The 27008-nt window shown below is 46.7% G+C and overlaps 1 protein-coding gene across 2 annotated transcripts in view; it reads right to left on the minus strand.

Annotated features, from left to right (window-relative positions):
- The window catches only part of RASGRF1 (Ras protein specific guanine nucleotide releasing factor 1), a 109187-nt gene that overhangs the window by 61322 nt on the left and 20857 nt on the right, over nucleotides 1-27008 (minus strand). For both annotated transcript variants that reach the window (XM_079129371.1, XM_079129370.1), the window contains exons 3-5: nucleotides 21232-21379; nucleotides 13480-13572; nucleotides 10567-10820 (exon numbers count right to left, since the gene is read on the minus strand). In XM_079129371.1, the coding sequence (XP_078985497.1) occupies nucleotides 10567-10820; nucleotides 13480-13572; nucleotides 21232-21379 (495 nt within the window). The remainder of the gene's footprint in view (nucleotides 1-10566; nucleotides 10821-13479; nucleotides 13573-21231; nucleotides 21380-27008) is intronic.

Consider the following 27008-nt stretch of genomic DNA (forward strand, 5'->3'; position numbering starts at 1 on the left):
CAAAACAATGGAGCATCTATGTACATCAAACAAACCCTTCTCAATTTTAAGAATCAAATAGACCAAAACATAATAATAGTGGGGGACTTTAACACACCCCTCTCACCACTGGATAGATCCTCTAAACAAAAACTGAACAAAGAAACTATTGAACTAAATAATGTGATCAATGATATAGACTTAATGGACATCTACAGAGTATTTCATCCATCATTGAGTGAATATACTTTCTTCTCAGCAGCTCATGGATCCTTCTCCAAAATAGATCATATGCTATGCCACAAAGAAGCCATTAGTAAATACAAAAAAATAGAGATACTACCTTGTATCCTATCAGACTGTAATGGAATGCAATTAGAAATTAATGACAAAATAACAAACAAAATCTACTCCTATACCTGGAGACTAAATAATATGCTATAGAATGATGCAATGATAACAGAAGACATCAGGGAAGAAATAAAAAATTCTTAGAGTAAATGAGAACAATGACACAACATATCAAAATCTCTGGGACACTCTGAAAGCAGTACTAAGAGGAAAGTTATTTGCATTGAGCTCATACATTAAAAAAAAAAATAAAAATTCAACAACTAAATGACCTAATATTACATCTCAAAGTCCTAGAAAAAGAAGAACAGATCAACATAAAAAATAGTAGAAGACAGGAAAAATTAAAATCAGAGCTGAAATCAATGAAATTGAAACAAGAGAAACAATTCAAAAAATTGACAAAACAAAAAGTTTGTTCTTTGAAAAAGTAAACAAAATTGATAAACCCTTAGCCACACTAATAAAAAGGAGAGAGAAAACTCAAATTACTAGAATTTATGATGAGAAAGGAAAAGATAACAACAGACACGATTAAAATACATAACATAATTAGAAGCTACTTTGAAAATCTGTACTCCAACAAAATAGAAAATATAGAAGATGTTGACAAATTTTTAGACATATGAACTTCCCAAACTGAATCAGGAAGAGGTACACAGTCTAAACAGATCAATTTCAAGCACTGAAATAGGAGAAGCCATCAAAAGTCTACCAACCAAGAAAAGCCCAGGACCAGATGGATTCTTGGTCTAATTCTATAAGACCTTTAAAGAAGAACCATTACTCCTCAAGGCAATAGAAAAGGAGGTAACCCATCCAAACTCATTCTATGACTCTAGTATCACTCTGATACCAAAACCAGACAAAGAAACATCAAGGAAAGAAAACTTTACACTAATATTCCTGATGAACATAGATTAAAAAATCCTTAACAAAATCCTGGCAAATCACATACAAAAATATATTAAAAAGATAATGCACCATGATCAAGTGGGGTTTATCCCAGGGATGCAAGGTTGATTCAACATCCAGAAATCAATAAGTGTAATTCATCACATCAATAGACTTAAAGTTAAGAATCAAATAATTATTTCAATAGATGTTGAGAAAGTGTTTGATAAAATACAGCACTCCTTCATGCTTAAAACACTAGAAAAAATAGTAATAGTAGGAACATACCTCAACATTGTAAAGGCTATCTATGCTAAGCCCCTGGCCAACATCATTCTTAATGGAGAAAAACTGAAAGCATTCCCTCTAAAATCTGGAATAAGGCAGGGATGCCCTCTTTCACTACTTCTATTCAACATCGTCCTTGAAACACTAGCCAGAGCAATTAGACACACCAAAGAAATTAAAGGAATACAAATAGGAAAAGAAGAACTCAAGCTTTCACTATTTGCCAATGACATGATTCTATATTTAGAGGATTCTATATTTCTTCACTAGAAAACTTCTAGAACTAATAAATGAATTTAGCAAAGTAGCAGGATATAAAATCAATATGCATAAATCTAATGCATTTCTATTCATAAATGATGAATCCTTTGAAAGAGAAATCAGGAAAACCACTCCATTCACAATAGCCTTAAAAAATAAAATACTTGGGAATTAATCTAAGAAAAGAGGTGAAAGATTTCTATAATGAAAATTCCAGTACATGAAAGAAAGACACTGAAGAAAACCTAAGGAGATGGAAAGCTCTCCTGTGTTCTTGAATATGCAGAATTAATATTGTCAAAATGGCCATTATGCCAAAGGCGCTATACAGATTCAATGCAATTTCAATTAAAATCCCAATGACATTCCTCATAGAAATAGAGAAAGCAATCATGAACTTCATCTGGGAGAATAAGAGACCTCAGATAGCCAAAACAATTCTGAGCAGGAAAAGTGAAGCAGGAGGCATTACAATATCAGACCTTAAACTATACTACAGAGTAATAGTGACAAAAATGGCAAGGTATTGGCACCAAAACAGACAGGTAGACCAATAGTACATAATAGAAGACACAGAGACAAACCCACATAAATACAGTCACCTCATACTAGACAAAGGTGCCAAAAACATACAATGGAGAAAAGATAGCCTGTTCATCAAATGATACTGGGAAAACTGGAAATCCATTCGCAGTAAAATGCAATTAAACCTCTATTTCTCACCCTGCACAAAACTCAACTCAAAATGGATCAAGGACTTAGGGACTAGACCAGAGACCCTGCGCCTAACAGAAGAATTTTTTTTTGATCACCTGTGAAGACCTTTCAAGACCAAGACACTCAGTCAGGGGTGTAGGTGAGTGTAGAGGGGACAGAACGAAGAACATCTAGGCTGAGGTGGGTGGCACAGCAGTCTGGGGATTTTTCAGAAGATCCTGACAGAGCCATATGTTGGATCTTGAAATGTATCTAGATCTTTCTAGGTAATTCTGAGCACTGCTACAACAAGACTCAGGGAAGTCATTCCCAGGCACATCTGGCAAATGACTGTGGAGGACACATCAGGGAGGAGATGAATCTTCTTCAATTCCAACGCTGCCTGTAGAGAGCAACAGGATCATCATAAGGAAGAACCACAAAAATATACAGGCATGCCCTGGAGGTATTGCAGGTTGGGCTCCGGATGACTACAATAAAGCAAATAGGTCAATAAGGCGAGTCAGAAGATCTTTCGGTCTCCCAGAACAACATAAAAGTTCTGTTGACACTCTACTCCCTCAAGTGTGCAACAGTATTATGTCATAAAAGTGTACATAGCCCAATTGAGCCCTTCATTGCTAAAAGATGTTCAGGGTGATCTCAGCCTTCAGTGAGGGATACTCTGTCTGCTGCTGGAGGGTCTTGCCTGGCTGGTTGTGGATGGTTTTTGGATTAGGTGGTGGCTGCTGAAGGTTGAGGCAATTTCTTAAAAAGGATGGATTTTGCAGCATAGATTGACTCTTTTTCCTGAAAGGTTTCCTTGCAGCACATGATGATGTTTGGGGGCATTTTACCCAAGAACTTTCAAGATTGGAGTTAGTCTTCCCAAGCCCTGCTGGCTGCTTTATCAACTACGTTTATGTCAGACATTCTAAATCCTTTGTCATTTCAACAATGTTCTTGGCATATTCTCTAGGAACAGAGTCTATCTGAAGAAACCACTTTCATGGCTCATCCATAAGCAGCAACCGCCTTTCCTATTACCAGATCACAGCAACACGGCCCCATATTCAGGGTCCACATCTAGGTCCAGTGGTCTTGCTACTTCCACCACATTTGCAGTTCCTTCCTCCATGGAAGTCTTGAATTCCTCGAAGTCATTCATGGGGGCAGGAATCAACTACCTCTGAACTATTAATGCTGATACTTGGATCTCTTCCTATGAATGTTCCTACTGGCATCTAGAATAGTGAACCCTTTCCTGAAGTTTTTCAATTTACTTTGTGTTTCAATCAGTTTTTGTGTCACTGTGATCAAAAATACCTGACAAGAACAACTTAGAGGAGAAAACAGTTTATTTGGGGCTTATGGTTTCAGATATCTTGGTCCAGAGGAGGTGGACTCCATTGCTCTGGGCCCAAGGTGAGGCAGCACATCATCCGAGGAGGACCCAGAGAAGGAGAGCTGCTCAGCTCATGGCAGGAAAAGGCGAAAAAGGGGCATAGGAAGAATAATCTTCCAGGGCATGCCACCAGTGATCCACCTCCTCCAGCCACACCCCACCTGCCTACGGCTACCACCCAGTTCATTCAGACTGGGACAGACTGATTAGATCACAGCTCTCACAAGCTATCATTTCACCTCTGAATAGCCTTTAGTGGATACCGCATATTCAAACTGTAACACTTTGCCCAGAGGAATCACTACTGATATCAGTATGCATTTCTTGAATAATACAATTTGAAAGTCAATGGGCTGCAGACTGGATGTAAGGTTTGCAGGTATGAAAACAATATTAATCACATTGCACATATCCATCAGAGCTCTTGGGTGTATGGCCAATGGTGTATTATTTTGAAAGAAATCTTTTTTTTCCTTCTGAGCTGTAGGTATCAGCAGCAGACTTGAAATACTCCATAAATCATGTTGTAAATGGATAGGCTGTCATCTAGACTTTGTGGCTCCATTTATTGAGAACAGATAGAATACATTTAGTATAATTCTCAAGGGCCCTGGGATTTTCAAAATGTTAAATGAGCATTGGATTTAACTTAAAGTCCCCAGGGGCATTAGCCTCTAACGAGTCAGCCTGTCCTTTGAAGCTCTGAAGTCAGGCACTGACTTTTCCTCTCCAGCTATGTAAGTCCTAGATGGCATCTTTTCCAGTATAAAGCTGTTTCATCCAGTATAAAGCTGTTGCATTGAAATCTTTTGTGTAGCCCCTTTCACGGCTGTCTTAAGTCTCCTGGATAACTTGCTGTGGCTCCCACATCAGTGCTTAGCTTTGCCATATTATGGAGAGGGCTTCTTTTCTTAAACCTGGTGACCAATCTCTCCTAGCTCTGAATATTCCTTCTACAGCTTCCTCACTTCCATCCTACTTCATAGGACTGAAGGGAGTAATTGGGGTTTTGCTCTGGATTAGGAGTTGGCTGGCTTGATCTTCTATTCAGAACGCCCAAACTCTCCCTATCAGCAACAAGGCTGTGTTTGGTGGTTTGCCTTCTTATCACTCATGTGTTCACTGGAATAGCACTTTCAATTTCCTTCAAGAACTTTCCCCTTGCTTTCACAACTTGGCTCACTGCTGGGCGCAAGAGGCTTAGCTTTCAGATTATGTCAACTTGCAAACTGTCTTCCTCACTGCTCAAGCCTATCTAGCTTTTGATTGAAAATTGGGACACCTGTGTCTCTTGCTTTTACTTGAACACTAGGGGTCACTGTAGGGTATCATAGTATCTCAAGGATCAGGGAGGCCAGGGGTGTGGGAGAGAGACAGGGCAAGAGCCATTGGTGGAGCAGTCAACACACTTCACATTCATCAATTAAGTCCACAAATTACTCAAACAGTAACATCCAAGATCACTGATCACAGCTTAGCATAACAGACAAAATAATAATAAAGGGTGAAATATTGCAAGAGTTACCAAGCATGATAGAGACACAAAGTGAACACATGCTGTTGGAACAATGGCTCCGATCGTCTTGCTCAACAAAAGGTCGCTGCAAACCTTCCATTTGTGAAAAACACAACATCTGCAAAATGCACCAAAGCACAGGGAAACGAGGTGTGCCTGTACAGACGAAGGCTCCATCTTCAAAGTGCCAATATGGTCCCTCATATTTGATTACAGGTGAGAATGTCACCTGTAATGTTACTATCAGAAATTACCACGATTACCATCCGTAAGAAAAATCATCTTTACTCACCTTGTTTTTTGGGGGGCAGATACCAGGGATTGAACTTAGGGCACTTAACCACTGAGCCATATCCCCAGCCGTATTGTGTATTTTATTTAGTGACAAGGCTCACTGAGTTGCTGAGTGCCTCACTTTTGCTGAGGCTGTTTTGAACTTGTGATCCTCCTGCCTCAGCCTCCCGAGTGGCTGGGTACAGAAGTGCACCACTCGCCTTGCTTTTAATTTTATTTATTTATTTTTAATTTTTTTAGTTGTAGATGGACACAATGCCTTTGTTTTATTTATTCTTTTTTTAATGTGGTGCTGAGAATTGAACCCAGTGTCTCACACACATGCTAGGCAAGCGCTCTACTGCTGAGTCACAACCCTAGCCCCTAGCCTTGCTTTTAAATAATCATTGTCAGTGGGTTGGTTGAACATTTTTCTTGTGCATTGACAATTTGTATTTCTTCTTTTGGGAATTGCCTAGTTAAGCCCATTTGCTATCTTCTCTTATTAATTTTAAGTAATTCTCCCTGTTAAGCATCTAGTCCACATACCTGTTGGAGACATTTTTGTTGGGCCCTTTGCCTGCTGGCTTTTTGTTTGGTGGTGGTGTGCTGGTTTTCAATTTGCTCCTGAAGTGCGCTGTTTTCTTTCTGCCTCTGCCTGGGGCCTTGGGCCTTTCTCCATTCCAACAATGCGTACACTTTCCCCTCTGTTTTCTTTTATTGTTTCTTCTTTTGAATTTTATTTTGTGGTGCTGAGGATTGAACCCAGGGCTCATGCATACTAGGGAGGTGCTCTATCACTGAGCCACAGTGATATCATTTAACTTTTATATTTAACTAGTCTGCCAGCCCTTCCTCTGGTGTATGATGAGAATAAGGGATCTAAGCACAGTCTTCTCCTTAGTTTGATGAGCCAACTGCCCAATTCAAATATGCCACCTGTTTCCTAAATTCTTATCCTCTTGAGTCTGTCTGTACTTTTAATTTTAATTTAATGATCTACTGACTACTCTGGTATTAGTTTCAGGCTGTTTCCATCACTTTATATTGTAAACCATTATAATATATTTAAAAATCACAGGTAGGAAATGTTTCACTGTTGTTCTTTTTTCCAGAACATTATTATTGCCTTGTATGCATTATTCCATCAAATGAACTTTGAAATCTTCTTGCCAGCCCATGTTTGATTCGGGGGTGGGGAGCGGGGAAGACAGGATAAGGGGAGAGAGTGTACACATGCAAATGTGCATTTTTAAAAACATCAAATTTTGGTAAGAAGATTTTTTTTCTTCGTGTTCCAGATCAGTTTAAGTAGAAACGATTGATTCTTTGGTATGCTAAGTGTATAATGACTCTAGGAGAACAAAGCACCTGGTTTTTCTACATATGCATAACCTTTAAGATGGAAGACCTAGTGACATCTTGCAGAACCAGTGTTTCACCTAGTTGCCAAGACCTCCTACTGTCAGACCTGTGGTCAGACACTGGTCTCCCTGCATTTTAGCCACAGCGATGGAAGAACCAGTAACTGTCCCCACCAAGGCTGCTGGGTGCACATTCTAGAGGGCACTGTTCACAGCCTTGTCTGTGTCATGTGGGTCAAATCTGGCACACACCTGTTTTGGGATGACCTGAGAACTCAGAATGATTTTTATGTTTTTGAATAGTTGAAGAAAATCAAAAGAATATTTGGCAATATGGGAAAATTATATAGAATTCACATTTTAGTTTTCATAGGTAAAATTTTGTTAGAACACAGGGCCATTTGTTTATGGATTATCTATGGCTTCTTACTTACTTTAGGGACCTGATGGTCCCCAAAGTCTAAAATATTTGTCACCTGGCCCTTTGCTGACCCCTGGTGTATGCGAATGATGCCCCATGAATTGTGCAGTGTGTTGCTGGTGCAGTCGTATTCCAGAACCCTATCCCGGTGAGTTCATCATCTAGTGGAGGATCTAAATGCACACACAAAAATTATTTAAGTGTGGCTAGAAAAGGGACTGCAGAGGGGCTCTTGGAAGTGTGTAATCAGGGGACAGAGATCAGTTGATGGCAAGGGGTGTGGGGGGTGGTCAGGGACATGACATCCAAGGAAACACAAGAATGAGGAGGAGATTGCCCTGTAAAGGACACTAGGGTGGGAAGAGTCTCCTGGGTGGTGTTGGTGTGTGGCCTAATGACACCGTTGGGAGGAGCTTACCTTGTTTCTTCCCTGAGGGAATGGGGGCCTGACTTGCCCAAGGTCAGTCTAAGGTAGACAGGGCAGGGACAGAGCAGGACAGGATCAGGTCTCTTACACTGCCCCTCCTCTGCATGTTGCACTCTGCCATTTACTGATGGTGGCTTCAAGTGCCTGCTCCTCTCCACACCCCAGTTCTCACAGACAGGAAGAATTGCTGGGGCATGTTTCTCCGGGGAGCCTCATCATCCTCCCAACCCAGGGCTCTAGGCAGACCCTGTCAACCAATCAGTGTGGCATTGAGACACAGGCCCCTACCCCCGTAGCCCTTAGTGATGATGATGTTAAACAGTTGTCAAGTTTGCAGACATGGCTCAATATGCCAGAGGAGGACAGACTATGTGGAGCTCCACCAGTGCTTCCTGAGGTACTTCTCCATCTCAGGGCCCTACTGGCCCTGTGACGCCTGTGCTTACCTCAGGCCTGGGTTTCAGCGTGTCTGGGCCCAGCAGCATCAGCGGTACCTGCAAACTTGTTGGAAATGCACTTTCCTGGGATCCACCCAGACCTAGAGAAGGGTTCACGCTTGAGAATCTATGAACCCAGCTGAGCTGTCCAGGATTTATCAAGAGAGGACAGAAAAATTCCAGGTCAAAGACCCAATGGCTGGGCATGGTGGCATATGCCTATAATCCCAGTGACTCTGAGGCAGGAGGATCACAAGTTTGAGGTCAGCCTCAGCAACTTTGGGAGACCCTGTCTCAAGTAAAAAATAATAAAAAAAAGGACTGGGATGTAGCTTAGTGGTAAAGCACCCCTGGGTTCCATCCCTAGTACCAACAAAACAGAAACACCAAACGAAACCCAATGGGATTTCCTAGAGGTAATATGTCACCTGATTTTAGAACAATATAATCATTTTCTTTAGTAAATGCACAAAAGCATTTATTTCATGTTTAAAACCTGTTCAACATGCATATTAAAAAGCAACTTTGTAAGGCCCAGTGATTCAGTTTATGGAAGTCTCATGAGGCCAAAAGCTGTTCCTCCTCCTGCCTGTTTCCCTTTCTCCCTCTCTTTCTCTCTTTCTGTCCCCTATTTTGACACCTCATTCATGTCCCTGCTCCACTCCCATGACTTTGAACCTCTTCAGTCCATTCACTCACCTGGCCTCAGACCCAGTTCCGACCTGTGCCAGAGGTATCTCCCCCTGACTTAGGGTGTCCTACAGGCTCCCCAAACTTCCCATAACACCCTTGCAGGGAGATGGGGCAGAGGAGGGCCCGGGGCAGGTGTCTTACATTCCACAGAGGGCTTGCATGAGGGGCCGGTTGGAAATAGTGAATTGACCTGATGATGAGTATTTAAAAAGAAATGCAGTTGAATGAACGTCTAGGAACACCCAATGATTTACCTTAATTCCTAGATGACAATCATTTGTAATGACACTGGTTATAAGTTCTTCACTTCTGTTACTTCTATCTACTTTACCCAATTTTATCACCCAACAAAAAACTAATTTAAACCATTTAAACTAATTTAAACCATTTAAACTAATTTAAACCATTTCCTAAGACAATCTTTTAAAAAAGGGATTGACAGAAGAGCAGCCACCAGCTTCTAAAGCACAGCAAACCCCACACGGATGTCCAGAGCCACCACCTGGGAAATGGGCAGCTTTTAAAGTTGGATGGATGGTGTGACATGAAGCAGGTCTTTGAGGAGGCTAAGAATCCTGACCCTGAACCTGCCTCCAGGTCACTGTGACAGTGTCAAGGTAGAATGCAATATATTTTATTTAATTATTTTTCTCGCTTGATTTAGGCTATGATTTGCATGTAGTCTGTCCCTGCCAAAAGTCATGCTGAAGCTGGTCCCTGATGTGATGGCATTGAAAGATGGTAGGGATTTTGAGAGGGGGCGCCCAGTGGAAGGTGACTGGGTGGTGACCTCACTGGTGAAGGGATTAATGCTGGTTTCATAGAGTGGGGTCTCCCAGGAGTGGACTAGCTCCCACCGGAGTGGGTTGTTATAAAAGTGTGAGCCTGGCCTCTCCCTGCTCTCTTGCTTCCTCTCGCACGTGACACTGCTCTTTTGCACATATACCTTCAGGTGGAATCATTGCCATGAAGTCCTCACCAGGAACTAATGTTGGTGCTGTGTTGTTAAGCCTCCAAAATCATGAGTGAAAACAAACTTCTTTTTAAAAAGGTAAGTCCTCTGCCTCAGGTATTGTGTTATAGCAACACAAAATGGAGTAAGACAATAACTCTTGAACGCTGAAACCAAGGCTTCTTAACTAAGGTGCGATTTTAAGTGGAGTAATTCTTAGTTGTGGGGTTCCATCCTGTGCATTATAGAATATTTAGTAGTACTCCTTGGCCATCATTCATTAGATGCCAGTAGGAAATTTCCCCAATTTGTGACAATTAAAAATACCTCTTCTGAGAGTCTCCTGGGGGACAAAACTGCCCCAGTTGAGAGACACTAATTTAGACATATATTATGCAATATCAACCTCCATTTGAACTTCTGCCCTGGGCCCCCAAATTGTTAGGGCTATTGTCTTCCTGCCACAGACCTTGGGCCACTTCCTTCCTCTCTGAACCTCAGTTTCCTCATCTACCTTTGGTGAGGGCTTCTGTTAAGTTTGGCTTAGTATTGGGACCAATGCTTGTTGCTTTCCTTTTTCTCTTCTTGGCCCACCCTTGGGATGCTCACCTGTTCAGGAAGATGCTGCTGACATCATCATGTGTGATGGGGGGCTTCTTGGAGCTTGCGGCCATACGCAGTGGACGCAGGAAATTGTTGACAAGGATATGTAGCTGCTGCACGTACTCCGCTTCGGCCTCCAGCATGCTGAACACCACCTGGTTCCTCTTGCGCATGCTGTCGGCATGGGGCGATCGGATGTAGTCCTGGATGATGGTCTTCCACTTCCGCCGGCACAGCCAACCCCGCAGGAAGCTCTGCACCTGGGAGTTGAGACCAGTGGGGAGAGGCTCCTGTTAGACAGTCTCGATTACTCTTGTCCTTCCAGGTCCTGAGCACTTCAAGGGTAATGACCGAGGTTTTACTGGGGATATGGGGACAAGGGCTAAGACATGGGCCAGACCTGCCTCTGCTTCCTGCATGGTGCTGAGAATGGTGAACAGTCCCTAGGAGCCAATTTTCCCATCTGTAAAATGGAATTGAAGAGATGATGGCTGGACTAATGTGGACCGCAGACTGGACCAGAGTCTCTGGAGAGTTGGTTACAAATGCAGATTCTTGGGCCCTGCCTCAGACTTTTGCATTTCAACAAGATTCCTGGGTTGCTTTAGAGATACTTGCTGAAGGAAGAAAAAAACGTGGCCCCAAGTCTCCATATGAGAACAGAGGGCTGCCAGGCTGTGCCTGGACCTTACACTGTGTAATGGATCAACTGAAAGTCCAGAGGTTTCAGTGAAAGCTTTTGGAAACAGGGTGATTATCAAATTGAACAGAACATGGCAAATTAGTTAATGTCATACTTGGGCCTCAGCAGTGGCCTCTAAGCCCTGCTGACTGCCTGGAGCCTCTTCTAACTCAGTGAGCACAGACACTGGACTCAGTGGCTTTGAAGTCAGGCTGTGTGGAGTGGCCTATGTTGCCAGGAACTTAAAAACTTGATTTGTTTACACACACCCACACCAACATAAACGGTTGTTTTAAGATGCACAGGCGTCCACTCCAGGGGCCACCCAGGGCCCTGCCATTCCTGTGGCTGCACAGTGTGAAGCTCACAATCCACAGAGGGAGGGACAGAGGGCAGCTGAGCAAGGGCACTGGGCATTCTCTACTGAAAGGACACTGGCCACGAACTACAGGCCCAGTTGTGCAGCTGCAGAACTGCTGGCTGGCCCTGTGTGTTGTGGGGACCGGCCTGATTCAGGCAGCGGCTACCTCTGAAGGTGGGGAGGACTGTGGGGAAAAGCGGGTGGCTGGGAGCCTGGAGGCCCCTGGAGGGGCAGACAGCCCTGGGAGGTGGCTCTCAGCTGGTGCATAACAAATGCCCCAACCAGAGAGGCTGCTCGAAGGGAAGGGGTGGGCTGAGACATTCCAGGGACCATGGCAGAGAAGGCCAGCCAGCTGCCTGGGTGGGATGTTCCCAGACCTGGGCAGCAAGTCCCAGTGCCCATGTGCCTGGCAGGTTCTGCAGACGCATGTGCCTGGCTGGGCTGGAACATGATGGGCAGTTCCTCCTGCCTGTTGCCTTGTGTGAGAGGTAGTCTGGAACTGTTAGACGTCCTGTATTTTCAGGAAGCAGTGTGTCCCAGTCCTAGTGACCAAGAGTGTGGGCTCTGGAGTTTGAATGTGTGTGGCCAGGGTTTGAATGTTGTTCTGAAAATACTTTGCTGTATCAACTTGGCAAGTTACTTTACCTCTCTGTGTCTCAGACTTTCTGAGTGTAAAATGGAGATAATAATAAAATCTTGGGGGATTTTAAAGAAGATCCACTTAATCTGCATGAAGCTCCTAAAATAGTGTGTACCACATAGAAAGTGGCTAATGAATGTTAGTTATTTTTATTTTTGAGAAAACAGAAATTCGGATTATTTTTGGGGAGAGTGGTTACTGGGGATTGAACTCAGGGGCACTCGACCACTGAGCCACATCCCCAGCCCTATTTTAGAGACAGGGTCTCACTGAGTTGCTTAGTGCCTCGCTTTTGCTGAGGTTAGCTTTGAACTCATGACCCTCCTGCCTCAGTCTCCTGAGCTGCTGGGATTACAGGCATGTGCCGCCACGCACAGCAGTCACAGACCTTTTTGAGGGGTTGGCCAGAAATTTGGATTTTGGAGTGAGGTATTGAGCTTTTAAAGCACTAGCAACAAATACATATATACTTGTTTTTATATGTTACATACATATTTTTTATTTTATTTATTTATTTAACAAAAACCACAGTGGGCTGAACACCACTAACATGCTGGGAGGTTGAACTTGGCTTGTGGGACACCAAATTGCAGTTTCTGGTCTAGAAGGCATTGGGTCCTTTTGCACTCTCAAAACCAGGATTCTCTAGATCTTTCATTCTCCTGGGGTGAGTCAGGCTCCCCTGCCTTGAGCCTGCAGAGCTCAAACATAAGCCATGCTCCTTGCCTGTGCCAGGATGTCACCACCCCGGCCATTGGGAGACCCTAGGGGTCTCCTGAGATCTACTCCTGTGAACACTAACAAGGTCAAGGCAATGGGGCCCACTGCAGGTCCTATAAAAGCCAGGCTCCCTGCTGAGCTTTGTAGGGCAGTTGAGAGAGGTGGTGTGTGGGTGACAGAGGGGGCATGCCAGGGAATGATAATGGAGAAGTGGCCTGGGAGTCTCGGCGAGGCTGTCTTGCAGTGGGAGGAAAGCTCTTAGCTGAGACTCTCAAGGCCTTGGTTCTGGTCCTGGCTCCATCTACTCCTTCCTCTAGTGGAAACTCGGTTTTCTCATCTGCAAAATGAAGTGGAACCACCCTATCCCTCAGGGGTAAATGGAAGAAATGGCTTGACAAGCTGTCATTTGTGGGTCAGGAGATGTTGGTTCTGTCTTTGGAGCTGAGGCGAGAACGTGTGTGGCGTGCCCTGGGGACACGTAGGACATGGCCAACCCCAGGCTGGCTCTCTACAGACCTTCTTGATTTTCTTGATGTCGCTGTCTTCATCGTTGGGGGTGACAGTCTGGGTGGACTGGATGCGCTCATTGTCCTTGAGTAGGGACGCGATCTGCAACAGAAACACAGGTCAGCTAGTGGTAGAGAGGGGCACTGATGGGTGGCAGCTGAGCACCTGCCTCTTCTTCCCCAAGAGACAGGGCTACACTGGCTTGGGTCCTTTGCTCTGTGCATACAGGTCATGGGACCTGACTTGCCCTGGGCATCTGGAAGACAGTGAGTGCTGCACCAGGGAAAAGTCCACCGTGGTTTGGGGCCATCAGAGTGAACTTGGGCAAGGCCCTTCTGCTCTCGGGGCTGTAGACTTTGGCTTAAATCTGTGATTCTTCTCCCAAGTCCCCAAACCATCAATCCCTTTATTGCTAAATTTTTATTGTGGCAAAATACAAACAACATAAACCTTCTCATTTTAATGAAGTGCACAGTTTAGTGGCATTCAGTACATTTGTAATGTGTGACCATCGCTGCCATCCATCTCCAGAACTCCTTTGTCTTCCCAGACTGAAATTCTGTACCACTTAAACAGAAATTCCTTATTCTCCTCTCACCTAGACCCTGGAAACCACCATTCTCCTTTCTGTGTGTGGATCTTAGTGGGGACCTCACATAAGTGGAATCATACAATATTTGTCCTTTTGTGTCTGGCATATATATATACACACACACATGTATTTTGGTACTGGGGATTGAATTCAGGTGCACTCATCCACTGAGCCGCATCCCCAGCTCTATTTTGTGTTTTATTTAGAGACAGGGTCTCACTGAGTTGCTTAGCACCTAGTCATTGCTCAGGTTGGCTTTGAACTTGTGATCCTCCTGCCTCAGCCTCCCAAGTTGCTGGGATTACAGGTGTGCGTCACTGTGCCTGGCTGTCTGGCATATTTTATTTAGGATAAAGACCTCGAGCTTCATCCACAATGTAGCCTGTGTCAGAATTTCTTCCTTTTTTAGTTCGAATAATAAATAAATACAGTACAGACTGTATTTTATTTCTCTCTCATCTACCTGTGGATATTTGAGCCATCCCCTTACTTTTTCAAGCAAAACCATAAGCTGGTTATAAATCAGATCAGAGCAAGTAGCTTGTGGGAGGCCCTGCTGGCTTGGCTATCCTCTCCCTGGGCAGCCCTGAACTAAAGGTCTTCACTTTAGTGCCACTTCAGAACTAAAGGTCTCTTTGGGCACAATCTGTACTCTGCTGGGCACCTTAAGCTGCACTGTGACCAGAGGCTTCTGGGACTACCCTGCAAGATAGGCCGTCTGGGCAGGGCTCATTCTAGCACCTCAATTCTGCGGTCCCTGGTGCAGGTCCTGTGCCAGGGCTCCCATAGCATGATGATCCTTCCTGTCAGGATGCTGCAGCGCCCAGGTCCCCTTCCACCTCCTGCTGTGAGCTCTGTGGGGAGGGGGCTGGACCTGCTTCATTCATTAATGCGCTCCAGGTGCCTGGCATGGGGCTGAGCCCTCAACCCATTCTCACTGGCTACATGAATACATGAATTCAGAAAAAAAATCAGAGTCACAGCAGCCACCAAACCCCCGGCCAAGGGAAAACCCGGCAGGAACTGAGCCCCACACATCTAAAGATAGCAGCTCGGGGGATTCTACCAACACCATCGCCCAGCCGGTGCCGCTCCCTCTTCAGAACACGTGGCTGTGTCCCCTCAAGGCCACTCGCTGAACCACAGAATGAATGGGCTCTCACGATCCAGCAAATGCTGCACTTTGAAAGCAAAATGGAACAGTTGCTGGCTCTTCACTCCCTGGCTGCTAAAATTACCCCAGTCCAGGCTTGGAGAGCGGCTGGAAATATCTGACTGAGAAATGTGGAGCGTGGAGGTGGGCTTTTCTGTTCTCTCTCCTCGCCTGTTCTCCCCACCTCGCCCTTTCCTGATCCTTTGAGAACATTTGTACGTTGAAATAAAGACCGACTCTTGGATCTGTCTCCTAAAGGGCTAAGGAGTGCGCCTGTGCGCGCGCGCACACACACACACACACACACACACACACACACACACACACACACACACAAAATGAGCTCTGGGCAAGCTCAGAGAGGCGGCACACCTGGTCAACACCTTCACCTGGGCCTGATGTTAATCGCCTCCAGGCCGGCACACACTCTTTAGGCGTGTGCATGTGTGTGGTGTGTTGTGGGGAAAGGCGGGGCAGGTAGTCTGTATTTAAAACTGATGCTGCTTTTCTTGCTGAGAGACAATTCAAGGGATCTACTCAGTGAGGACCAGGGCAAAAAAATAGATGTAATCAGGTCAGACACTATGCTACCTGCTCTGGCGACACTGGCAGCTTTGGAGTCTTTATTTAAGGATCAGTTGGGTGGATGAAGCTCCAGAGAGCTAAGGTTGAGGGGACCCTGCAAAAGTCTTGGGCTACAGTCCAGTCCTGCCAGGAGCCCGTATGGGGATGATGATGGCAGCCACAGGCTGCTCCTGGAGGCAGCCTTTCTCCAATCCTAGGATGGCCCTTCTGGAAATAGATTTGCTCTGGACTCTGGTTTGTTGGGTTGACCTCCAAGGCCCTCTTGATGATGCTTTTCAATGATGGTCGTTGGGGATGGGACCTTTGGCTCTCTGCCCTAACTGACAGCTTGAATCCTCACTTAGCTTAGTGCCTGGTGTATCTGCTAGCCCCTTCCCACCCACCTGCTGCGCCCTGCAGACGGGTTTTGCCCATCAGAGGCAGACCCTGGCTCACCACCTGCCAATGGGCACTGTGCACCGTCCCTGCCCCACCCTGTTCTTCTCTTTGGAGAATGAGTTCAGTCAGCATGGTACTTGATCGTGGACTGAATCCAGATTTGTTTTTGTTAGTGACCTGGGTTTTATTAAAGACTGCTGCATTTCCTGCTTTTCAAACAGCTGCCACACAACTCAGCTCTCCCTCCCTCCTTCCTGCTGGTCCCTGGTCCCTTCCAAACCCAACAGGATCCCACCTCAGTCTATTCTGTGCCAACCTTGTCAGCAAACCCTGATGCTCTCTCTGTGTTGGACACCATGCTGGGCCCTGCGGTGACACAGAACTGGATATGGATGAGCCAGATCCCTTCTCTGGAGGTGTTCCTAGCTCTAAGAAGGGGTTCAGACATTCACGGAGGTAACTTTTTCTCTTTTTCGGGTATACATGGGATTTAACTCAGCTATGCTTTACCACTCAGCCATATCCCCAGTCCTTTTCATTTTTTATTTTGAGACAGGGTCTCTCTAAGTTGCTCAGGGCCTTGCTAAGATGTGGAGGCTGGCCTCGAACCTGTGATCCTCCTGCCTCAGCTTCCCCTATCGCTGGGATTACAGGTGTGCACCACCACACCCAGCCACAAATGTAATTTATAGTCCAACAAGATAGGGCCAAAACTGCTTTGCGAGGGCCTTGCCCTGGAAGTGGCCAGGGTTTTCCAGAAGAGGTTTTGAAGGACAATTAAGTCCAAAAGGTAGCCTATGGGAGGGAGGGAATTTGAAGGGAGGAAATGCTGTATACAGGGCTACGAGGTGTGATAGGGTGTCATGTGCCAGGCCAGCAGATGTGAATGCAGGGTGGGTGGATGGCAGGAGGAGAGATGGGAAGCAGGGCCCAAACTCTGGAGGGTTGCCACTGCTGAGGAAGGTGCTGGCTGAGGAGGGGTCAAGACACCCCCTCCTATTTCCCCAGAGCAGGCTTCTCCCTCCCCTATTTTACATACTGGTGTTCCATGTCAAATTTTATTTGTAAAAATGATTCCAAGGTTGTTTTTATTTCCAACCTTAAAGATAAGATCCCTGCAGTTCCTCCAGAATCGACCTTCTATGAGTTCGAGTACTTCCACACCAATAAAATATTATGACTATTCGTAAACTTCCATCCTGTCCTTAGGGCCTGTCCTAGTGCTCCAAATTTACTTCAATCATAAATAGGAGAAAAGAGCTATTCAAAACGAAATAGTGCCAAACTGGGCATTCTAGGGAAGGAGGGATTCTCAGAGGTACTGGTTCCCTTTGTTTTAGATGGCTCCTTGATGGGTCTATTCAGTTGTGAAAGTGAAGGTCTATCAGGATTGTTCACATGGAAAAGAAGAGCCTGAGACAAAACTGGATTATTTTACTTGATAAAGTGACAGGTGTGTGGGCACCATCTCCTGTTACCTACAGAGGGAGTGACTGGGGAGGGCACCGCAGGATTGGAGGGAGAAGAGACAGGCTGGCTTCATGAATGAGTGACCCGTGCATTTCCAGAGAGCCCTGGGCTTAGAAGGACCCAATGCCTGCTTTCAGCTTTTGTTATTATTGTCTTGAGATTCAGCAAGCCCCCCCCGTTTTCATTTTGCTCTGGGCCCTGCAAATTACACAGCTGATCATGAAAAAAGAGGTAGACAATTGTCTGTCCTTGGAAGAAAAACTGATGGGCAGTGTTTGCCAATTCCCCTAGTGCAAAAGCTCCTACCCTGGCCTCCTGCAAACTATCAAAGGTCGGATAACCAGCTAGCAAAATTCTTGAAGATTTAATAATTGGCTCTTGCAAGCTGGTCTGAGCTGGCTGCAGTGCTTCTGTGGATGCAGGCGAAGGTCTCAGTAGAGAAAGAGATTATGAACAATGATGACGAAATGGCATGTGTGAGTATGGGGACCGAGTGGGAAACTGCCTTAGCAGAAAAGGCTGGGTGATGTGAGGGCAGGGATGTCTTCCACTCATTTTAAAGTTGATTTCTGAATTAGCAGAGAAATGCCATTGTATCTAAAGCTTTCACAGTCTGTGCCACATGGCAACCTGTCATAGGGCTGGGGACTGAAGAAGGAGCCACCACTGAGGAGCGATTGGGTCTTTTGTGGATACTCCACTTCTCTTTCTTCATGCATAGCACTATAGGGGACCGTATTTCGGAAATCTCTTGAAATTGGGTATAGTCACATGATTTGCTTTGTCCAGTGAAATGTGAGACTTGTCCAGTGTCATTTGCCATGATCCTTTCCCCTTTGGGTGGCTAGAGAATTTCTTCCTCATTTTGCTTATTTTTTTTAAAGATCGATGAATTATACTTATACATCATATTGGGATCTGTCATTACATATTTGTACATGCACACTATTGGATTTCTTGATGGCTGAAGGTTCTTTGGCCTGTGTCCCTGTCTCTAAGGCAGGTGGGGGGCGGGGGAGAGACAAGAAAGAGAGTGGGGTGGGGGAGGGAGGGAAAGAGAGACACTACAGCTGGTCTGGTTTTTCTTTCAAAGTCATCTTTTAAAACATCTTTTGCCTCAGAGGGTAGTGCACTCAGTTGGAAGTATTGCTCCAAATTCCCAACAAATGGGCCTCTGCTGCCACTTTGAGACACACTTGCGTGCGCACCCGCACACACACACACACACACACACACACTCCTGACTGACCTCCTTTCTGTTCCCTAGCACCAGAGGGGGCTCTGCCCTTTATACCTACACCTTCTCTGGCTACAAACCCCTAAAACTTTTCCAGACCCTGTGCGCATGAACCCAAATCCTCTCAGGCTGCAAAACCTTCACTTCCTGTGGTTCCCACCACAGCTTTATGGCTCTGATCACACCCCATCACCACCAGACCTGAAAAGCAGAAACTTTCATATCCCTGGTGCCTACCACAAAGGAGGCACCCACTCACTCATCAAGTCCTTAAGGAGCACCTACTATGTGCCAGGCAAAAGAGAAGAGTTAAAGGACAATGCCCTGCCCTCAAGGAGTTCCCTCCCAGTGGGTGGAGCAACAGACACACCTGAGCCTGTTCTAGGGCTGTGTGCAGAGTTCGGGAAAGTCCAGGGAGCAGACGGAAGAGAGCGCGCTCTGGGTCTGGAGTTCCAAAGGAGGAGGTCCTTGAACTTAGTAGGATTTTACCAGGTGGGAAGCGTGGGGATGAGAAGGGCATTCCAAACAGAAGCACCAGCACGTGCAAAGGCCAGGAGGTGGATTTGCCAGGACGCAGCTATGAGGCGCTTGACTGCTGCCCCGAGTGACTGCGGGGCAGGGGCTTGGGGAAAAGGGTTAGACTCATGGTAGGTGATCTCTTCAGTGAGTGAGTGAATGAGAAACGACACTGGACTCCCTTGGTCACAGAGCTAGTCACTGGGTGCTGGGGGCCACACTCCTTCCCTGACCCCTTATAGGAGTCGGTTTGGATTCAGGGATCTGTGTTGGACTAAGATAGACTCCACAGATTCTCTCCAGAGAGGAACTGATCTCAGAATAAGTCAGGTGGGTTGAGAGGGGATGGCCCTGAGCTGGGTTCTGGGAGCCTTGGGGGACGAGGATCTGGGTAGAGTGGAAAGACTAGCAGGTAGGGGACCTGGGTACTGGGTCTTGGGTGTGTTGCTTCCCAGCTGAGTGAGCTTGGACAGGTGACTTGCACGGTCTGAGTGTGGTTCCTCATGTGAAATGTGGGTGACTGATCCTATCACCATGGCTGTGGAACAGATGAAGGAGGTGTCTGAAGGTACCTGCCACTGGGCTAGAGAAGGTGTGTTGAATCTGAAATACTTTTGAACATGAAGTTTCAAGTTGATGCTACTACTAGTTCAGAGCTTTGCTGCTGTGGGACAAGGAGGAATTGGTGGCTTTGGGTCTTTGAGCGTTCAAGGCAGAGCTGGTTCCATGGGCATGTGATGGGGTTCCATGCACAGAAAGCTCTGTTTCAACGACTTGAAGTTCTTAATAATTTCCTCTTTGAACTGTGTTTTGTAAGAGGAGCCTGTTGGGACCATGGAACACCCTGGAGGCTAGGAGCCTGCCTCAGGTTCCTGCCTCTTACTGCTCTCCTCCCTTCCTGGATGGGTTCTTGCCTGCCAGTCTCCACACTCTGCCATCCTGGGTCCCAGGACCTCTGCTACTCTGCCCAGGAGAGCATATGATCGAGCCAGCTGGAGGAGGCTCATGTCTCATCCTCTGAGGGGGCCTGGGTATAGGGGAGGGTGGGATCCAGTGGACACCCTGCATGACTCAGAAGACCAAAGAGGTGGGTCCTTGTGTGATGTGTCCAGATGGTTCTAAGCATGCTGGTAAGGTGAGGGGTGAGAGGGCATTAGATTATTCAGTGATGAGGGGACCACTAGAGAGGGCACTAAGGGACCAAGAGCCAGCACTTCCCAAGAATTAATGTAAATAGAATCCCCCTGGGATGTTGGTTAAACCCAGGAGACCTGGGGTGGGAGGATTCTGCATTTCCAGAGGCAAGTTGCCTCCTCACTGAGGACGCAGCCAGTAGCTGGGCTCTCGGGAATGCACCTGCCACAGCAGGGCCAGACCGCTGCCTGGTGAGTCTCTGAGTCAGATGCCCTCATGGCAAGCATGGGAAGGGGCCACCCTGAGACTGAGCTCCACGCCCACACTAATGATCTAACAGGGACCCTGTGCCCTCCAGAGTCCTGGCTGAGGTGCTGGATGCTTGGCCACTGTGATCCTACTCAGTCTAGGAACTTGCCCACACATAAACTCACTCAGCCCTTATCACCTTGAAAGGCCCTGTTTTACAGTGAAGAACCTGAGGAACAGAAGCAGAGGGACTTGCTCCAGATGGCACTTGGTAAATGGCGGAGGTAGAAGCTGCACCTGGCCTGACCACAGGACCTTCCCATCTGCCAGCAGCATCACCGTATTTTACATTCAGAGGCTGGAGCCAGTCCTGCTCCCATCACGTGCTCCATTCTGCAGGAGCCTGGACCCTGGCCAGCCCCCTCAGATTCCCCAGCCCGTAGTCACCTCTGCTTTCAGCCGCTCAATCTCGATCTCCCCATCCTCAATCTGCTGCCGCAGCTGCTTGGCCACCGTCTTCTCTGTCTCCACGATCTGCAGCAGGTGCAGGTACTTCTGCATCAGTGCCTCGTGCTCGGTGGCCAGAGTCCTGTAGCTGTGGATGGAGGGACATAGAAGATAAGACACTGCTTCCCTGAGCCCTGGTGATTGCATAGGCCCCTTGCAAACCTGTCTGTCACTCCAGGTATCTGAAGAAAGAGCACACACACAACTCCCTGCCTCTGGAACTTTGCACAGGTAGGCCTGTCTGAACCTGCCTCTCTCTCCTTCCCTGGGTTAGCTCCATCCTCTTCCCTAGGCTAGTTCTGGTCCCAGGTGAAATGCCATCCCCAGGAAGCCTTCCCTGGTGGCCAACAGACAATGTGAGGTGTTCCTTCAGCACTTGGGCTCCTACTACCATGGCAGTGGCTACATGATGGTGATGGAGCCATATCTGTGTTATTTGCTTCTGTACCCCTGGGGCACCATGTCTTTTCCTCAAAGGTTCTCAGTTGCATGGAAGGAATGTTTGGGGGATGGTTGTCAGACCCTGCAGAAGAGTCAGGCACATGCCTTTCACTGTTCGGGGACATGTGAATAACCTACACAGTGCACCTGGGTGCCAAATGTTGAGTCACAGGCTGTTAGTGCTGTTGGACTGGAGGGGGCAGCAACAGCACTTGTAATCAGGTAATACTCTCGGAGGAGAAAGCCACCCCAACTTGGACCGGGGCTTCTGACTCCAAGCCCAGTACTCTGGACATACACACTTTGGAAGACAGCCCTGGGTAGAAGACTTGGGTTAGTAATTGGTAATAGGGCTGGGTAGTTAGGTGGTGCTGGATCAGAGGACACCCCAAAGGATAAGCAGAGGGTGGAGGAAGTAGTCTCAGCATTTGTATATAGCAGGCCTCAGGTGTGTAGAGGTGGAGGTGAGGGGCTTGGAAGGTCAGAGAAGTGTAATGGCTTGTATAAGGTCACCAAGCCCCTAAGGAGAGAACCTGGTCCACTGTGTTCCAGTCCTGGGCCTCTCCCTGATGCCCACAGCATCGATGGGGTCATTTGAGGGTGTCAGAGCTGGGGAGGAATCTGATTCCAGTAAAGCAAATGAGAAAAAGCTCTGAGAAAGGGACCTCAATATCCTGGGGGATGTGTCTGCCCACAGGGGCCAAGGCCAGGGGTCTTGACAGGCAGGCATGTTTCCTGACTGGGAAGGAAGGCTTAGAGCTCTTGGGGCATAACAGGTCTGGGGCTTAGGCTCTTTGTCCTGCTCTTTCTGTCCCCCACATTCGTCCTCCCTGTGTCTTCAGCTCCACCCGCCTCAGAGCCACCCCTTCGCACCTTCTCTCCCATACCCCAGCTTCCCCCTCACCTTCCCTCCTCTCCTGCTCAGCACAGCTCTGGTTGGCCCCATGTCTCCCTTCTCAGTGGTGAGGAGCTCCCCACTCCCCACCTCCCCCATCTTGCCCAGATTCAGCAGGGCCTGCAACGGCCTGCAACGGTCTGCACGTCCCTGTCAGGGCCACTCAAGGCCCTCTGCCGGGTCTCTGTCCTTCCGATGCTGCCTTCTCCTCTGTATCAGCAACCGCCCTGCTCCATGTGCCTCTCCTGGCCAGCACACAAGGAAAGGTTCAAGTAGTTCAGGAAGCTCCCCTCTTAGAACATGACCGGCTGTTCTGGGCGTCCCTGACTCTCCCATCTCTCCTACCTTCCCAACGCACTTTGTGGAAAGAGGGCCTCAGGGTCCCCACTTTTTCTTTTCCCCTTGTTGGTCTGGCATTTGTCCCCCGCACTCACAGGAGCTGGGTCCCTCTGTCTCCCATATGTCAAATTGAGGGTCCTTTCCCACACTACTGTCCAGCTACCCTGGACACAGCTAGTGAGTGAGGGCCAGGGGAGGGAGGCTGGACTTTGCCCTGGACTGGGAGCCAGTTGCATAAGCTCACTAAGCCTCTGTGACTCTCAAAGCAAAGCAGGACAATGACAGCTTCCCTACAAACCCCAGGTTTGAGGGGAGGACCCAGAGGGCCTTGGCGGGAAGCAATTTTACAATAAAAGTGCTGCACCGAGGTGGTGATGGGACCAGGGCAGCGGCAGAGTCCTGTCCCCTGATGGTGTCAGTAGGTGCTTTCTGTGGGAGAGGGGAGGGGTGGGGGAGAGCTGCAGCTGTACCCTGAAGAGGGGGAGGACATGGACCCCCAGGCCAAGGACACCTGGTGCAAAGACCTAGCAGTGGGCCTGGGCAGGAACCTGAGGAAGGAACCCGATCCAAAGCGCAAACCCCTGTTCTTGCCATCCCATCCCCTAAAGCTGTAAGATAATCCTTCGATCACAATACTATCTGACTAATATGGGAAATTTTGTGCTTCTCTTAGGAGAATGAAGACCAGTTGTTAAGGTTTTTCTAGTTGCCCAAGAGACTTAATTGTCTACTTGCGAATGAAATTCAGCAGAGCATGGAGTCTGTTCCATAAGGTCAGGCTCCTGGACCTGGGCACGAAAACCTGCTTCATTAGCCTGGTCCCACTAAGGGCACCTTGGAGTGATTCAGTAGGAGAAGCCTCCTTTGCAGGGTGGTCTGCTTGCTCCTCCATTCTCCCCCCAGCTTGTCCTCCCTCCTCCCTCCCCATGTCCATGAAGAGCCACTGGGCGCCTCCTCCTGCAAGTACTGACTTTACAGACTCATGGACTCTCAGAGCTAGACAGGAACCCAGGGATCATGAAGGGCTGACAGAACTGTCACATTTGATAAAGGAAGAAACTGAGGCCCAGGGAAGGGAAGCAACAATGGGTCAGTGTCAAAGCTGGTGCTGGCTTTCATGCCTCTCCCGCCAGGTGGTCTGGTTTGGGATCTAGCTCCTCACTGAAATGCAGACTATGAAATGCAGTGATCATTCCATTTTATAAATTGCTACACACACACACACACACACACACACACACACACATACCACCGAGGCATCCCATAATATAAGAATGCTATATATGCATGTGAGAGAACATTGTCTCTACATGATATTAATATACTACAGCGTTTATTTTTGTACATAGAATGTCTATTAAGTCCATGTAAATAAAAACTAAATTGGGAATATGTAAACACACACACACACACACACACACACACACAAACACACATAACACGTGAGGTTTGAGGTTAAGCAAAGCTTCTAATTTTTAGTGTCCCCTCTAGTGCCATCATCAGCTGCCTAGGTAACCTTATGAGAAGCCTGATGAGAAGGCTTATGTTGCCTCAGGTGCTGCCCAACAGGCCTCAGCCGGGCCAGTTTGGCTGACGAATAGCTCAGGGAAGGTGACTCAGTTTCCCTTAGCAGTGACCATCACATGCCTTCCCCCAGTCTGAGTGGGAGATTTTTCTCTGAGGCTGGTGTGCTGGCCCGGACTCCAGGACTTGGCAAGCAAAGACAGCTTCCAAAAAGACGCAGCTTCCGAAAGATGCAGAATACAGAGAGGTTTCCGTTCAAAGGTAGGTGTGTCCCTTTGCCTGTCTGCTCCTTTGTGGGAGGGCAGGCTTCTGGTTTGGGTGGAATCTGCCCTGCCTGGGAGTCACGGAGCCCTCAGCTGTGAGTCAGGATCTGGGGTACCATACTCCCCACTCAAGCAAACCCCCAGCTCCATGTGACACTGTGTCTCAACTGTGGATCGAGGGACCCTCCCTCTGGGTTGCTGTAAGGAGCACATGGCACTCTGTGGGCAGCGCTTTGCAGATTCTAGAGGATCATACTGGAGACACACTGTACAGATGGGCTGCTGGAGGCCCAGACTGGCCTCACAGGTCAAGTGGTTTGTCTTTATTCCATTGGCTGCTTGGAGCCAGTTTTCTCAATTCAGTGACTTGCCTTGCAAATGACTGTCCTCTGTAAGTGGCAGGCAGGATCCTAAGACTTCCTGCCCTGCCTAGTTTACATGTCCTACGTGAGCAGAGTGGCTTTTACATGAGCCTACTGTCACTAGGTTGTGTTGATATGGCCCAGGTAACCTTAAGACAGGGAGATTATCTAGGTGGGCACAACTTGATTACATAAGCCCTTGAAAATGGGGAGCTTTGTCTGATGAGGGGTAGAAATCTGAGGCTGAATAATCATTGGCGTGAGGGTGGAGGAGCCCATGTGGTGAGGAGTGTGGGTAGCCTCTATTTGCTGAGCTCCACCTTGGCTGACAGCCAGCAAGGAAATAGGCGCTTCAGTCCTACAACCTCAAGGGACCAAATTCTGCCAACAAGAAGAAGGAGGCTGGAAGTGGATTCTTCCCTGAGCCTCCAAACAGGAGCTCAACCACCAACTCCTTGATTTCAGTTTCTCAGGGCCCCAGGCAAAGACCTTGGCCAAGTACTGACTTCTGATCCAAAGAACTGTGAGATAATGAAAGGACACTGTTTCAAGTTGCTAAGTTTGCAGTAACTTGTTATGCAGCAATAGAAAATTAAAACATTCTTTTTCTAAATAAATCACATCATATTACATATAGTTCTTTAAATATGCATACTGTGAAAAGCATAGTTTTTTTTTTTTTTTTTTTTTTTTTTGGTACCCGGGACTGGACCCAGGGGAGCTTCACTACTGAGTCACATCCCCAGCCCTTTTTTATTTTATATTTTGTGACAGAGTCTCTCTAGGTTGCTTAGGGTCTGCTTAAGCTGCTAAGACTGGCCTCAAATTTGCTATCCTCCTGCCTCAGCCTCCTGAGCTGCTGGGATTACAGACATGTGCCACCATGCCTGGTGAAAAGCACAGATCTTAACTACACAATTTGACTAATTTTGATGAATGTGTAGACCATAATCAAGATAATAAAAATTTCTACCACCCCAGAAAGTCCTCTTATGACCCTCCCTAGTAAGTCCCCACCCCAGAAGAGAATACTGTTCAGATTTCCATCATCCATGGCTAATTTTGCCTCATTGAAAATTTTATATAACTGGAATCGCATAGCTTGTATTATTATGCTACGCTCATTCAGCATATTGATTTTTAAATTCACCTGTTGATTTGTTGCATTTAACTCTAATTGACTCCTTTTAATTGCTCAGCAATATTCCATTGCACGGATATACCAATGTTTGCTTACACATTTGCTTGTTGATAGACACGATGGCTATATCTAGTTTTGGACTACTGTGCATAAAGCTGTTAAGGACATTTGCATATGAGACTTTTTGTGGACATTTTTCATTTCTTTTGGATAAATACCAGGAAGTAGAATTGCTGGGTAATAGCATAGATGTATATTTAGCTTTTTAAGCAACTGCCTAACAATGTTCCAAATTGGCTGTGCCGTTTTACACCCTCTTCAGCACTGTGGAGAGTTATCACAGTTCCGTACACTCTCCAGCAACTGGTATTGCCAATCTTTATCATTTTAGCTTTTCTATCTTACAGGTATTGATATTTCATAGTCTCTAGAAAATTTTTGTATTAATTGATATTCTAAGTCAATGTAGTCCTGGTTATCAGATTGCACAACAAATTAGTATTCTATAATGCTTCAGTACTTACAAAGGCCCTTCATGTAAATAATCTCATTTGATCCTCAAATGAAATGTTTTGACCTTTGAAACATCTCTGTTATTGGTTCTACTTTGATGTTGGGGAGACTGATGTCCAATTGTTCTTCCTGAATCTGGTTTCTCCTTCACTCAGTTCTTTCCTTGACAATGCCAGCAATTTCTATTTCAAATCATAGCTCTGGTCATGTTACTCCCCTGGCATAAAACCCTCAATGGC

Source organism: Sciurus vulgaris (genome assembly GCF_902686455.1).
Source record: "Sciurus vulgaris genome assembly, chromosome: 2".
Taxonomy (NCBI): domain Eukaryota; kingdom Metazoa; phylum Chordata; class Mammalia; order Rodentia; family Sciuridae; genus Sciurus; species Sciurus vulgaris.